This window comes from Letharia lupina (genome assembly GCF_014066315.1).
Source record: "Letharia lupina isolate WasteWater1 chromosome Unknown contig_23, whole genome shotgun sequence".
Taxonomy (NCBI): domain Eukaryota; kingdom Fungi; phylum Ascomycota; class Lecanoromycetes; order Lecanorales; family Parmeliaceae; genus Letharia; species Letharia lupina.
In genome coordinates this window covers 874136-890641 of record NW_023502992.1, presented here as the reverse complement: position 1 = coordinate 890641, position 16506 = coordinate 874136, and the positions used below count along the sequence as shown (strand labels likewise).

Below are 16506 nucleotides of genomic sequence, written 5' to 3'. Positions count from 1 at the left end.
CGATAATATCTTAATTCTATTAAATCTTCGAAAATTTCTCTACTATAAAAGTAATTTATAAAGTAACTTTCGAAGTATTATAGACGATAATATCGTTAGATATTATATACTCGAAATTCGAATTAATCTAAGTATAAGTAGATTTTATTATAATAGTAAAATTTATAAATACTAAAGTAGAGGGAAATATAGATTTCTAAATTAATCTAGCAAATATAGCGATAACTAATATAATTCCCTTAGTAAGATTTCTCTTCTATAACTTTATATTTCTAATAGCGAGATATACGTTAGCGAATATTATTAGAAAGATATTATCTTACTTATATTTATAGAGTACTCTTAATCTTACTTTCTATAGTAGGCGAATAGATATTATTATAATATTATATATCTATATTATTAAGATTATATAATTAATAATATAAGTAAAAACTCTATTTATAGATTTAAAGTCTTAAGTATAATTCGACTTAAATAAGAAATCTCTATCTTTAGAAATAATATTATTATATACGATAAATACTTTTAAAATTATACTTAATATTATAATAATTATAATTATAATATAAATAATACGCTTAGAATAAGATTAAATTCTTATTATTATATTGATTAATATCTTTAATCTCTAATACTTTTCTAATTTAACGCTTTAAGCGTCTAAATTTATAATTATTTTTTATAATATTATAATATTTATACTAATAAGAATATTAGCTTTAAGATTATTTATAATATATACCTTTATCGTAAAATAGATTATTCTTATTTTCTAGAATTTATTAATAATATTATTAATATGGATCGTAATATTAGTATACTCGATTATATTAATAATCTTATTATCTACTTCTCGAATTAATATAAAAAATATTATCTTCTTAATCTTAAGATTAGAAATATATTTTTATAAATAAGTATAATTTTCTAATATTACTTCGCAGTCGAAGTTAGATAAAACTTCGCTTTCTTTAACTCTAAAATCTAAAATATATCTAATCTTTATAATAGTATACTTCTAACTTCTAAAGTTATATTTAGACTTAATATTATAACTTAGCTTAATAATAAATTTAATAATTATTTTTATATAAATATTATTAATTATAAGTGCTTCGAACTTATCGAGATTTACTTTAGATTCTTCGAATTTAAGAATCTTTTTAATAGTAGTATTAGAAGATTTTATTTTTATAATCTTCTAATAGTCTAATCGCAGATATTTAAAAAGTTTATTTCTTAAAAAAAAGTATACTTTATATTTACTATATATATAATTAACTTTTTTATTTATAAAATATATATTCTATATATTATTATAGTCGTTACTATTATAAAATTCGTATTTAGAGAATAAAGCTTTTTAAAAAGTTTTATTTAAAAACTATTCTTTTATAGTATAATACTAATAAGATCTTATAGATTTCTTATATTTATTATTAAAATTCTTATTTATAGTATTTTCGAATATTTAATAAGCTCTCTATTATTAAAATCGAAAGCGATTTTTTAGATTATATTAAGATCTAGTAGAATATAGTAATCTATTTATATTATTAAAAGCAAATTAAAAAAGATAAGATTACTATTATTCTTAAGATTAAAAATTTAATCTATTTATAAGCTTAATAATTTAAAAGCGTTATAAAGAAATTTTTAGTTAATTTTTATTTAAGCGCTAATCTAATTATATTAATTTATTTAAATAACTTAAATAGCGAGATTATTATAATTAATAAGTTTAAGAATTTTAATAAGAAGGATATTAAGACTATAACTTAGATCGATATAAAGATTAATACTCTATTTAATAACTAAGTCGAAGACTTAATTAAATAAAGCTCGACTAATCTCTATAATTAAATAAATTATTATATTAATTATACTACTCTATAGATTTACTTTCGTAAAAATAAGGTTATTAATTTATCTAAAAGGAAGATCTAGAAATTATATTTTCTAAATTTAAATTTCTTCTATATCTACTAGTATAAGTCTATTATTTATACTTATAATTATTAAGAATTATAAGAAATAAATTTATAATTATAGTATCTTTAGATTTCTTAATATTATATCGAAGTTCGAGATTAATACTATTATAAATAATATTAAGTTAATTCTTAATAAATATTATATCTATATTTTTAGCTAATCTTAGAATCTTTTAAATATACTTATATAGTTTATAATAAGAAATTATATTATATATAATGTAACGCTCGCGAAGTATAGCGTTAATCGCTATTATAGTAAGTTTTTTAAATCTAGTAGTTAATAAGATAATCTATTTCTTAACGCTATTATTAAATTTGATAATATATTTCTTAATAGTAGAAATTTCTATTATCTACTATTCTAACGTCGTTTTACGTAAGCTTATTTATAAATTTTCTTTTATTAGATTAATACTCTTAATAATAATAAGATTCTTAGCTTATTTCACGAATAGGTATATATCTTAAAAATATATTTTCTTATTAGTATACTTAATTAATAATTCGATATTAATAGACTTATTATTATAACTAAAATCGAAGAAATTAAGATTATTAGAATTTCAGCGTATGTAATTAAGAATATTCTCTACTATAATAATTTCGAGAGGTTTTATCTTATTAAATAATTCTTATAAATTTAATTAACTAGAAATATCACGTAGTAATTCTTATAGCGCTATCTATTATAATTATAAGAAACTAGTATTCTATTATAACTAATCTTCTATTATAACTAAATTAATTAAATCTTTATAGATTATTTTCTCTATTAAGATTATTCTAATAATCTAATTAATATCTTTAATAGAATTCGAGATAATATTAAATAAATTTGAAGGAATATTCATTAGTAAGATATAAGGTGTAGAACTTATAAAAGATAAATTATAATTTCTAAAGTATTAAATAAGCTTAGACTTATTTTAAAAGTTATATATTTAATTATTAAAGGCTCTAACTACTCTTCGAAAAGTAAATTAATTTATAAATTAGCTATATGAGAAAGTAGAGAATTTAATTAATAACGTTCTTAAGTGTCTTAATAATTCTAATATCTATTTCGATTAATAATTATAATTCTAAATAATATAGTCGATAAAGTATTTAATAAACTTGAAAATCTCGTGATAATAGGCTTAATCTATTACTATAAGAAACTCGTAGATTTAATAGTTAATAGTTAATACTAATAAGATTTTTTATTAATAATAAAGCTAGCTTAATAAGAGTATAATAGTAAAAGAGTAATTCTTACTTCGAGAAAGTAATAAATAATTCCTACTTATAAAAGAAGCTTATTTTAGAAATAGTAGATAAGTTTTAAAAAATCGAGATTCTCGTATTAAAGAATTAGAATTCTTAAGATTCTTATAATATAGTAAGAATAATTCTAAAGAAGAGAGATTCTTAAGACTCTTATACTAAAGAAGTAAAAATCTCATATTAAAGAATTAAGATTCTCGAGATTCTTATAACGTAGGAAGAAATATAATAAAAGCGAATTAAGAGAATCTAACTAAATCTTTAATATAGTAAGAACTATTAATATATTAGAAGTATAATACGTAGTAAGTAATTATATAGTACTTACTATATAGTAATCTAATATTACTACTATTATTATAATAGTAAAAAATTAATTACTATTATTATAGTAAATTTATAAATTAGATATAAAATAATAAGATTCTATAAAGAAATCTACTAATAAGTATTATCTGCCAAGGCGCTATAATAGCGCCATCTCCTATCTCTTCGTTTCTATCTTTCTATTATATTTATAATAGATATAAATTCTATATATTAAAGATTAAACGTTATATAGAATCTTAATAACGAAATTTAAGATTACTATATCGATAAGAAAAATCGAGGAGAAGTCTAATAGATAATTTATTAAAGTCTTCGAATATATATTAAGAAGGTTTATAGAGTATTATAGATTAAGGTTAATAGCGTATTATTATATTATAGAGTATAAGATCTTAACGTTACTATAGATTTTATTAATTTCTCTAAAATTATAGCTAATTTTAAGAGCGTAATTACGAGAGAGCTAGATTTTATTAATTTCTCTAGAATTATAACTAATTTTAGAAGCGTAATTACGAGAGGATATACTTATTTTCCTATTATTAACGCTTTTTTTAATAACGATTCGTAGTATATATAATAGTAGAAAAAGAGATATTATAATCGAAAAGAGTTAACTAAGATATAATTTATAGAGATAAAATTCTTTTAAAGAAGAAATAAAGAGAGACGGAGATAAAGTTAAGATTACTAACAAAATTTGATATTCGTAGTTAAGAAATTTAGTTACTTCCCGAATAGATATCTAGCTTTCTCGATTTAAATCTTAATAGTACTTTTCAAAACTTATCGATAGGAAGAAAGCTAGCTTTCTAATCAAATTCATAATTTTTTTTTTAATTAGAGCTATCGAGTAAGTAGATAAGCGATCTTTAATAAGCGAACTTTAATAAGTGATATTTGAATTTCTTACGCTTTAATAATTATAAGACTAAATTTTAAAATTCTTAAAAATTCGAAACGCGTAAATAGCGCTTTAAAAAATAAAAATAAAATCTTAAAATTTTAATAAAAAATAAAAAAGTAATTCTATATATTAATAATATATATCTATTTTTTTAATAAGAAAGGCGTAAAAGGGCGAGATTTTAATAATTACGAACGCTAATTTATTTACTCGCGATAAGTTAGTTAATCTAATTAAAAAGCGTAGCGAATCTAAATTAATAATTAATTATATATATAAATTTAAGATTTTCAAGCTTAGTTTTATCTTATTCTATTATATATATTAATTAAGAATTTAATAGATCTTAATTAAAAATATTAAATTTTTCTCTAATTTTCTTTATTTCTCTCTATCTTTATTCTTAATATCTTAATTAATTTTAATTTTTAATTTTATATTCTCTACGAGTAAAGGCCTATAAATTAAATTTATAACTATTTTTATTAGAACTAGTATAGATGCGATATTAGTATAAGTGAGATAGATTAAGAATAATAAGGGCTAGTTCGATAACCACATATTTTAAAAATAACCCCTACTTATTTTTACTAAATAACGCCACCTCTTAACAAATGAAAATATGGCTTAAAAATGACACTAATTTATATTCAAAATATATAAAATATATATACGATTTCGTTCGGTAACCCTGTTTCTGAGGCTAAGTCAGAAACGTCGCAAAAAATTGAGAAAATCATCTTCTCCATCAGTGACCATTGAATTTCTATAATTCCACGTCATTATGGCGGGAGACACCTGCTGCTACTGCTGCACAGGCTTTGACTATCATTGATACTTCTATTGCCTCCGTCATTGCCATTGATGTCCCTATTGGTGTCCCTGCTGGTGTCCCTATCTGTGTCCCTACTGGTGGGGTTAGGGTTAGGGTAACTCTAATACCTATATGTATATTAGTCATGGATGTCCATTATTTTAGCGTGCTTAGCCTTATTTTGCCAAAAAACAAGACTCGAGACTTATTTTCAGATATTTTGAAAATATATTCTGAAAATATAATGACCGAACGATACCCTGTATATATATGACGCTAAGTTGAAAATAAGTAGGGGTTATTTTCAAAATATGTGGTTACCGAACTGGCCCTAAGGCTATCGAACTATGTAGGTGGGAAGGAGGCATGATATAGTAGGAGATGCCTCCGCCAAGGCACTAGGCCATAGGGCTGAGTGGTGTGTCAAGGGTACGCTCGTAACACTACCCCCCCTCTCAATAGCCATGGCCCCCATAACTGGTAGACCGGAGATACACGCCCATTGCTTGCCCTGTGTCTCCAAACATCCATAGTCCGTGTAGGCCTCGACCAAAGACGATTGTTTTACCGAGGTGTAGTGGTAGCAGTCGAAAACATCGAATGGTTTCAATTCGTTCAAAAACACCATATCCGAGGTTTTGCCGGATCGCATACTGGTCTCGACTGTGCCATCCATGCCTGCATTGTCCTTCAGAGATCCTAGAGATATTAATCATATCTTACCTGCGTACAGCAAGATTCTCCGAGTTCTTCTCCTTATCCAGTCTTCTTACCATATCCACTTTTTTCGTCTTTAACACCTGCTAGCAACCTAGCCTAGGAGCTTCACTATAGATTTGCCCTGCGTCTCCCATACTCTTGTTATCAAGTCCATCGATAGAACTGAAGAAAATCCAACGCATGCATGTAAGAGTATGTAGCATAAGTCATGCATAGAGGGTCATCCGAACTTAAATCTTTCTAAGTCCTACAGTGGAGAAATTAATGATTCTCCGCAAAGTTCTCCAGTCAGCCCTGTTGGGCTACCACTGTAGGACTTGGAAAAAATTAATGTTCGGATGGCCCTCTATGTATGACTTATGCTACATACTCTTATCATCCTCCAACACCTATTAGCAACCTGGCCTGGGAGCTTCACTATAGATTTACCCTATATCTCCCATACTCTTATCATCAAAAATCCATCCTTTATTCCATCCTCTGTTATAGAGTTTAATAGATAAGATAGATAATAAGAATCGAATGTGTTAAATGCCATTTGATAACAAGCTTACTATATATATTATTAACATACTTAGTAAAGAGATCGAACGTAATCGTATTATCGGGTCTATTCCCGTCGTTATTATAGTAGACTTATTATAATATATAATCGACATACTTAGTAAAGAGGTTATACGTTTACTATCATTATAGCAGACTTACTATTAGTATGAAGTTTATAACGATTTCTTTCTATTATCAATTCGCTAGTCGTACGAATAGTCTCTATACCTTATTTATCCCTCGCTCACAGTTTTAGCGAGTTCGATTCGCTATGAAATCGAGTTACCCGTCTAGTAAGCTTATCTAGAGATATAATATCTTAAATTCGTATCTTAATATCTTAACTTAATATCTTAACACCTTAACTTAGTATCTTAACAAAGTCTCTATTAACGTATTTCTTTAAATTCGTCCGCTAATTCGAATGGAGTATGCTCGAATTACATTTCTCTTCGTCGAGGAATACGAAGAAGTCTTATTATAATATTAGAATTAGCATAGATACGATATTAGTATAAGTGAGATAGATTAAGAATAATAAGGCTATCGAACTATATAGGTGAAAAGAAGATATAATATAATAGAAGATATCTTCGTTAAGATACTAGGTTATAGGGCTAAATAATATATTAAGAGTACGCTTATAATAATTTTTTTTTAATTAGGGCTATCGAGTAAATTTAATAAGTAATCTTTAGTAAGCGAACTTTGATAAGTAATATTTGAATTTCTTACGCTTTAATAATTATGAGACTAAATTTAGAAATTCTTTTTTTATCTAAAAGCCCATATTTCGTTCTATAATTTTAAAAAAAAATCTTTAAAATTTAATAGAAAATAAAAAGGTTATTCTATATATTAATAATATATATCTATTTTTTTAAAAAGGGAGACGTAGAAGAGGGAGATTTTGATAATTATAAATACTAATTTATTTATCTATAATAACTTAGTCGATTTAATTAAAAAGCGTAGCGAATTTAAATTTATAATTAACTATATATATAAATTTAAGATTTTTAAGCTTAATTTTATTTTATTCTATTATATATACTAATAGCTCGATATATTATAAATCGATATTAAAAGAATTATTAATAATAAAATATCGAGCGTACTCTCTTATAATTATATTTTTAAATTTAATTATAATTTTAAAGAAAAGCTTAAAGTCGATAGTAATATTAATTATCTTTATATAATATTATATTATAATCTTAATCTTAATCTATAATATCTTAAAATCTTTTTTAAATTATTTTCGAAGATATTAATTTTATATATATTATTAAGATATAAATAAATATCTTTAAGCTCGATATTTTAAATCTTAATATTAAACGCTTTATATTCTATATTTATAAAAAAATTAAGATCTCGATATTTTAAAACGCGCTTATAAAAAAATTAAAAATTAAAAATTTATCTTTAATAAGAGATTATCGAGAATTTATATAATAATCTTATATATTAAATATATTTTTAAAAAGAGTAATTCTTATAAGAATCTATTAATATCGAATTATAAGATATCTTAGAGTATATATTTTATATTATAAAAGATAAGTATATAGCGATTAATTAGTCTTAAATTAAGAATTAATTTAATTTCGAGATTTCGTTATATATAGTAATTTAATATAAAGATCTTAAAGCTATTTATAAGTAACTTCGATTTATAATTAATAATCGTTATAAGAAATTTTTTTAAAGAAATTATAGTTATAATCTTAACGAACTAAACGATCTTATATCGATTTTAAAATAAACTTTATATAAATAATCTCGAGCTTACGAGGATGGCCCCTTTAATAGAAGCTCTCGGAGGGCTCTCGAAGAGCTTTCGAAGAGCCCCCGAAGAGCCCCCGAAGGGTAGGGGGGTTTAGGGGGTCTCCCTTTAATAGAATTAATACTATATAATAGTAACCTTCTTAATCTTCTTAGTCTTCTTATATCCTCGGCAAGTTTTCCACTACTGGGTAGCTCCGCGCCCCAGCACATATTTGCAGTGCTCGAACCCTCTTCTTCTTGGCCCCACCTCATGTGTGCCTCGTCTCCTGCACGCCTTGCTCATAGATCGAGACTTGGGCCAGTGATGGAGAATTCGGCATTGTCGAGCTACTACGGAGGTCTGCACCAAAAGTTCTGCACCTGCCCAAGAAAAGGGTCCAGCTGTCGGATAACGCCAAGCCCGGAGGGCTCCCTGGACAAGGCGCTTAGACCTATATGCCAGGGGTGAAAAAAAGTTCGGCAGGGGTGAGTAGATGCTAAGTATATGCACCTCGTCCGAGATGAAAGGAATACACTCAGCATATACCAACACCTCATCGGGGGTGAAAAAAAAAATCAGTCTAGCGATTTTTATCTATGTAAGATAATTCTCTTATATATAGAATATACGATGCTGATACTTAGCATATATATATCTTTTATAAAAATTATATAATTTATTAAATTATCTATACTATTTTATTAGCTATTTACGATATTAATTATTTAATAATTAAGAAGTCTTTAATTTATAATAGTATATACTTAATATATACGTTATTCTCTCTCTAAAGTATCGATATTATTTTCGACTTAACGTAAGTTTATTCGAGATAAAGCGAGTATATATTATAGCTTCGAGTTATAGCTCGATAGAGATAAGAAAAAGTTTAATAGAAGTAAAGCTTCGATATATATTTACTTTATCTTAAATAAACTTATAGTATATACTAAATATATTCATTTTATCTCGATTAAATTTAAATTAAGTCGAGAAAATTATAGCTATTTTAATCGATCTATAGTATATATTAACTATATACTATAGATTTATTATTATTATTTTTACTATAGATTTCTTAATTTTTAATTACTAGATATTATTAATATTATATATTCTATATATTAGAGATTATTTCATATATATAAAAATCGCTAGATTTAATAATTTTTTTTTATTCTCGATAAGATATTAGTATATATTAAATATATTTCTTTTACTTTAAACGAGATATATATATATAGTATCTACTTATCTCTATCGAACTTTTTTTTACCTCTATCGAGCTATAAGTCTAGCTTCGAATTATAGCTCGATAGAGATAAAGCTTCGATATATACTTACTTTATCTCGAATAAACTTATAGTATATATTAAATATATTCGTTTTACCTCGATTGAATTTAAGTCGAATTAAGAAAATTATAATTATTATATTCGATTTATAATATATATTAAATATATACTATAGATTTATACTATAGATTTCTTAATTTTTAATTACTAGATATTATTAATATTATTTAAAAAAAAATTAGATTAATTCTTTTTAAATCTTTAATACGTTAAGATTAAATTTTAATAGATATATTATTAAATAATCTATATATACTTAATATTAATATTATATATTAGTATATATAAAAGATTAATATAGAACTAAGTTTAAAAATCTTGAATTTATATATGTAGTTAATTATTAATTCGAGTTCGCTACGCTTTTTAATTAAATCGACTAACTTATCGCGAATAAATAAATTAATATCTATAATTATTAAAATCTCGCCCTTCTACGCCTTTTTTATTAAAAAAATAAATATATATTATTAATATATAGAATTACTTTTTTATTTTCTATTAAAATTTTAAGATTTTTTTTTTAATCTTTAAAGCGCTATTTACGCTTTTTAAATTTTTAAGAATTCTAAAATTTAGTCTTATAATTATTAAAGTATAAGGAATTCAAATATCGCTTATCAAAGTTCGCTTATTAAAGATCGCTTATCTACTTACTCGATAGCCTTAATCAAAAAAATGATTATAAATTTAATTCATAGGCCTTTACTCGTTCTATATATTAGAGATTATTTCGTATACGAAAACCGCTAGATTAAATAATTATTTTTTCACCCCTGATGAGATGTTAGCATATGCTGAGTGTATTCCTTTTATCTCGGACGAGGTGCATATATATAGCATCTACTCACCCCTGCCGAGCTGTAACCCGGCAAAGGCGGCCTCTACTGTCCGTGCCACGAAGATGGAGTTTCGGCCGCACGACTCTACGAGTAAGCGCTTAGTGCAATGGCAGCAAGATGATCGCGCGGCTGAGGTGCAGCTCTCTATATATGCACGTACTAGTACGTCATTCGCCATGTTCGATAATGTGAATTCCCCATATCGCCTGTGCCAATGCTCATTTGGTTTTACTATCTCACAATGGACACCTCGTATTTTGAATACAATTTGACACGGCCTTACCCTTTTCTTCCCTTGGCTTACGTGGGTCGCTGTGGTTGGAGGTAATTTTCACAGCCGTTTTCTCGGTCATGAATCTTGCAACAAATGGCTACGACCTGATGTAATATTCTCTACCACATTGTCCCAGCCAAGCACTAATCATGTGGAGCACCATCAATACCGCACAGCCTAATATTACACTCAAGCAAAACATTTGGGCTCAAAAGCCTCCATGGTTCTGGACCAATAAGGTCAACTACACATCCACTGACATGGAAATACCAATCTGATCCATTCGCAGTTCGGGACCACGTGTCAACCTCAAAGTCTCGCTGTCGGGACAGGTAACGCTTTCCCTAGGAGATACCGCTTCATACTCACACTCATCTAGAATTCTTCACTTCGAATCAGGCCCTTTTCCACACCGTGCAGAATGAATGTGGAGCACAGTACTCAAATGGAACATGCGATAGATTCCCTACGATTTGGCTGATTGTCAGGTCCGCCAAATCCGGATAAGGATGTGACGAGCAGATACATGTAGTGCTGGACTGGCCTGCCAGTGATTAACCTCTATTCAAACCACCGCGACAGCTTCCACCACATGCAATATCATGAATGGCAAACCCCCCTATAATATCAATATCACGACCGCGTACGAATCTTTCCCGAACGAATTTGACGCCTTTATCCAGCTCGACTCTTGGAATCAGGCAAGCATTTGGTGGGGAGCGATGCTGCTTTCGATATGGTTCCAAGGTATACGGGCTCAGATGGCGCATATGCAAGACCCTCAGTCAACTTTTCATTGGGGTGATGTTACCATCAACTTCGATCTCACGGCTAACATCAAGGACATAGATTTCATATCCTACGTGGGATCATTTGGCATGAGCAATGGAACCGTCCACTGGCTGAGTTCAGATGATGACCATCTCAAGTTAGATCCGCTTCGAATTGGAATAATAGTCAGACCTAACCATATCTTCCACAGCAGATCGATGGATTTGCCAAGGCTTTTTACTCAATGGTGATGCTTGATATGGGGCAGACGAACGGGTCCAACGTTCTGACAGACCCAGACGCGCTTCAGTACTATCTAGCGGCACCGTTCTACGTGAACAGCTCACCTGATGGCGTGGACAGCTACAGGATCAACTCCCTCGGACAGCCGCCTGTTCTCGCAAGTGTCGCTTATAATACCTTAAGCATCACTGGAAACAGTACGGGTCATTTGGGGCTGAAAAATGCGACCTTATACTCCGAGTATACGTGCCAAATCCCGCAGATAAAAGGCGCAGGATACCCCATTGTCACCATCTTGGTCAATGATCTGGTGTTTCTGCAGACTCTCTGGATGATTTACTGTTGGTTGTGGGATGGTGGCTGACGAAGAAGGATTCGAATGCAATGGTGTGTTCGGGCTGTCTTCGGCAGATGAAAATTGGTCCATATGAACTTGTGTGAACGGCTGGGGTATTGTCGGATAGCGATTCGACGAGGCTCTTGGCGGAGCATGCTGAGGCTTTGCGGCCGAGGAGTGCCATGACTAATTGATCTTTGGAGGAGGCATGTAGGGGAGAGAGCTAAGACGGGGGTGTATTGGACTTGAGGGGTATGAAGGGGAGAGAGATGAGATGACACCGTACTGACCATGGTCATGCAATACCATTATCAAGGCAAGAATGCTGTGAAACAGTAGGCTGGACAAGTTGAAAGCTCATGGCCGAAAAGGCGAACTTCGTGCACGTGAGGCTTGTCCACCTCACGCCGCAACATACTCCAGGTAACTTTGCTACTCTTCCATGCGTGTTCAAACGTAAGTAGTGCCAGAAAGAGAGTTCTAAATGCAATCCCGTGAAGGTTCTCGCTTGATTGACCTTCCCGGAGAGCTCTTGAACCAAGGTTGTTCTCACATGGTAAAACCAAGTCGTCCTCTCGAAGAGCTCACAGGCAATGTATCAGAGTTTCTCTTTAACCCAGCTATTTTTCACACAAATTACCAAGGCAAACGCTAATCTACCTCCGTCATCTACAGCAGTTTGATCGTCATTGCGCCTGCCCGATGGCATTTAGATCCCTATTTGGACGGAGCATGAAGCTTCCAAAGGAATCTAGCTTCAAGCGGTGCGGAGTGGAGGTTGATCAATCTGAGAATTGTGAAGTGTGGCAGAAATGAGAGAAGATGTTGACCATAAAGTCCGTGAACCGCAACTTGGTATGGCAACTGAGTGGAATGCCTAATCTGGAGGAGGTCCATATCTAGGGTCGAAGACACTAATCCACTAATGGATCGGATATTTTTAACCAACAAAGCATTCTTCAGTGGGACAGCTGAATGCTTCCGGGGCCTTGAACGTGGGAAGGAGGTTCTCGCTAAGGGCGATGCGGATATAGAATTTACCAAAGGCTTTTTGAAGGCATCCCAACGGCCCGAGCATCAGCTGGACGCCGTATCATGACATGGTTCCCACTTCTGACATCCTCTCCCGAAGTTACCGTGTTGACCAGACGGATGGGCCTTGTGCTCAGGGCTGCACGAAGATTGCATCGAGGATGATGAGTCTACGCTCAGAGCTTCTTCTTTTGCCAGACTGGGCCTTTGGATTGGTCTTGAGCGCCGAATCAGCGCATGCTGTCCAGACGTCTGTTGACGAGGAACTCTCGTGACCAGTGATAAGTGTCGTAAAGGCTGCATATGTGGAAAGGTAGAAGGAGGAGCAATTCACTGTCAGGGCACCGAGACGAAGATATATTAATTCATTGGAGTCTTTCTAAGATCTAGTAGAACGATTGTCGAGTCAGTGAGTGAATGATAAGGCCAAAAGATAGCGGAAACATGGTACAAAGATGCTCGGAGAACCTCGCCCGTTGAATCTGGATTAATTAAAATCATGTCTATCCGCCCATGCCATTATTGTGAATCTCAAAGCCATCATGAAGGACAGGCTAGAACTTATCCATGCCTGCGATCGGTCAGTGACAAGCTGACGAAACGGAAAAGCGCCCTATAGGTCCTTAGTCAGGTCTTTGACAGCTCGTTTGGCTTTTTGTTCTTGACTGTTCAGTCACAGTATCATTGTGGTCACCCGGAGACATCAGAAGAAGGTCGTGCTGCTATTGGGCAAAGAGTTGAGGAAGCGAAACGACTAGATACATGAGACACTGGACCAAGAGAAAGAGAGGGTTTGGCATTGCGAATATCGCAAGGCTGGGCTGGCGAGTTGTGTCCCGTGTACGGCCCAAATCAGGAGCTCATGGCCAACGCAGAGCGTGCGGCTTCCGCTATTTGGGCATAGCTGCGTACGCAGGTCACTTGTTGGGTACCAAGAGGGTACCGACGAGGAAGTCACACGTAGGCTTCTGGATGTCTCCAGGGGCCAGGACGAAGCGCAGATTTCCCAAAATTTCCGATGTTACCATTACCAGCAGCCTTCTGAGTTGAGCGGCGCCTTTCTAATGCCTGGTACGGAAAGCGGCCGAGGAGGCTTCACTGCCCCAGTGCCTCATCAGAAGAAATGCTAAGGCATGCGGAACGGTCAACTTCGTCTACCGCGCCGGTGAGAGATTAGGGGCAGAGTCGGAACCTTTCTCGCCGGCCGTTTTGTTTTAACTGTGACATAAAGGTTGCAGACCATATGGTTTCACGGCCTGCAGACGGCGGGGCTGAGCATATTAAGCTGCTTCCTATCCAGCAAATACCGGTTGCTTTGAGACAGGGCCAATTTACTCTAGTGCATAGCTGCATCATTCTGGACTGCTTCATCCGCCCAGGGTCTCCTGACTTTGGAGAATGAGAAAAACTGCACTAAGATGACATCGAGACTCCGTGGAGCAGCGAGCTCACTAAGAACCAACGGCTTGAGGATATTGGAGAATCACTTTCTCAAGATGCGCCTTTCCGCTTGCTAAAGATCCTTCTAGCACAGCCTCGGTACGTCTTTTTCCAGGAGATTAATAGGACAGAAAGATGAACCAAGTGGAGAATGAGAAAGTGACACGGATTGAAATATTGGGGGATCTGCAGATCGGCAACGCGAGGACGACAACATCCTGTTAGCGTCCTTCTAGCGTCCTTCTAGATCTCTTTTAGCGGATCACCCTTTCTTGACGCCTATGGAGGCCGAATTACGCGCCCAGAGCAAATCAGAAAGTACCTAGGCAACAATTCCGTCACGCCTGTCATTCGTCCAGAGGGATCGAATAACTTTCTCCGCAACACCACGTCGCTCAGCCTTCTGGCCCGTGCTTTCTGTGCAACTCGGTCTTATAGCTCCACAAAGTTCGTTTGCACGTTCATACCACTGGCAGCACTACGCTTCTACATCCTCTTCGCAAACTGACAGTCTTAATGAGGAAGTCGTTGCGAAGGCGAGATAAGCACAGCCTGCCTTCTCCACACGATTATGTACGAGTATACCATCTCATTCTTGCAGACTCCACTCTCGTTGCGACTGCCGTAACTACATACTGAAGACGTTCGTCCTCAATTCGGGATAGCGTGCCGCTGAGGAACTCTCTGGTCTTTGGCACCGCCCCAGATTCAACAGTCTCCAAGTCTCATATGGTCTGCTATTTGACTTAACGGTGATGCTGCACGGCATGTCATGGAAACGAAGCTGTATAAGAACCGTGGGCTGCGCTCCCCTTTGCCATACATCAGGGGTTCCTTGACATTCTCTTATTTTACCTACGTCGTAAAAACCTCATTGCTACTCTGAAGACTGTGGTAGACTTCCCCATCTGAGAGCCTTCAAAACATCAGATCTGCCCCACCCTTACTCATCACTGATATCATGGAGCGTATCTCAAAGTTCAACCTGGTCCATCGCTTTGAGAAGCGAGCACTTTTGATCGCCATCAACTGCGTTGCTGCTCTCTCTATTTTCTTCTTTGGCTATGATCAAGGTGTGATGGGAGGAGTAAACACCGCCCGAAGCTACGTCGATATCATGAGCTTTGGCCACTGGAACGATGTTACCAAGTCTGTGATCATCGACAAACCTACCCTTCAGGGAGGCATTGTGGGTGTTTTGCCTCATCTATTTTGCTTATGTTGATAATCTCAGGTCGCTGTGTATTACTTGCCAGGTACCCTTCTTGGCGCCTTCCTCGGTGGCTACATCGGTGATAAATTTGGGCGCATTAATACTATTGCTGTGGCGGCCGCTTGGGCGATTGTCGGTGCTTGCCTTCAATGCTCTGCTCAAGACTATACCTGGATGATATGTGGTATGTAACAATACCGAGATTAATGTTTGCGTACGGCTAAAGTTTGCAGCTCGCATATTCAATGGTATTGGGACTGGCATATTGAACGCAATTACTCCAGTCTGGGCGACCGAGACTGCCGAGCACACCTCCCGAGGTCAATTCGTCGCTATCGAATTCACACTAAACATATTTGGGGTGGTTGTTGCCTACTGGATTGAATAGTGTGTACCTCATTCATGCTTCTCGTAATGCCTTCGACTGACAGATCTGAGTGGTACCTCCTTCTATGGCGGTACGTATAATTTGACTTTTCTCATCCCACGTGTGACTTAGATCTTTTCACATCACGTTCCTCGGCCGCAGAGAGCTCTTTCGACGCCCGAAATATATTCATCAATGCTGACTCCAGTTCTACGTAGACGGAACATCTGATTTCATCTGGCGCTTTCCCATCGCGTTTCAGATCGCACCACTCCTGT

At 33.0% G+C, this 16506-nt stretch overlaps 2 protein-coding genes across 2 annotated transcripts; both read left to right on the top strand.

Moving 5' to 3' along the window:
- Positions 1 to 11427: 11427 nt before the first annotated feature.
- On the top strand, positions 11428 to 12203 carry HO133_006152 (uncharacterized protein; the record flags this gene model as incomplete). The annotated part of the gene is made up of 2 exons (XM_037297053.1): positions 11428 to 11781; positions 11808 to 12203. The coding sequence occupies 2 exons, from the start codon at positions 11428 to 11430 to the stop codon at positions 12201 to 12203; spliced, it is 750 nt and encodes a 249-aa protein (XP_037147627.1).
- A 3406-nt stretch (positions 12204 to 15609) lies between these two features.
- HO133_006151 (uncharacterized protein) lies at positions 15610 to 16249 on the top strand (the record flags this gene model as incomplete). The annotated part of the gene is made up of 3 exons (XM_037297052.1): positions 15610 to 15837; positions 15883 to 15904; positions 16095 to 16249. 3 exons carry the CDS (start codon positions 15610 to 15612, stop codon positions 16247 to 16249), a joined length of 405 nt encoding a protein of 134 aa, XP_037147626.1.
- Positions 16250 to 16506: the final 257 nt, after the last annotated feature.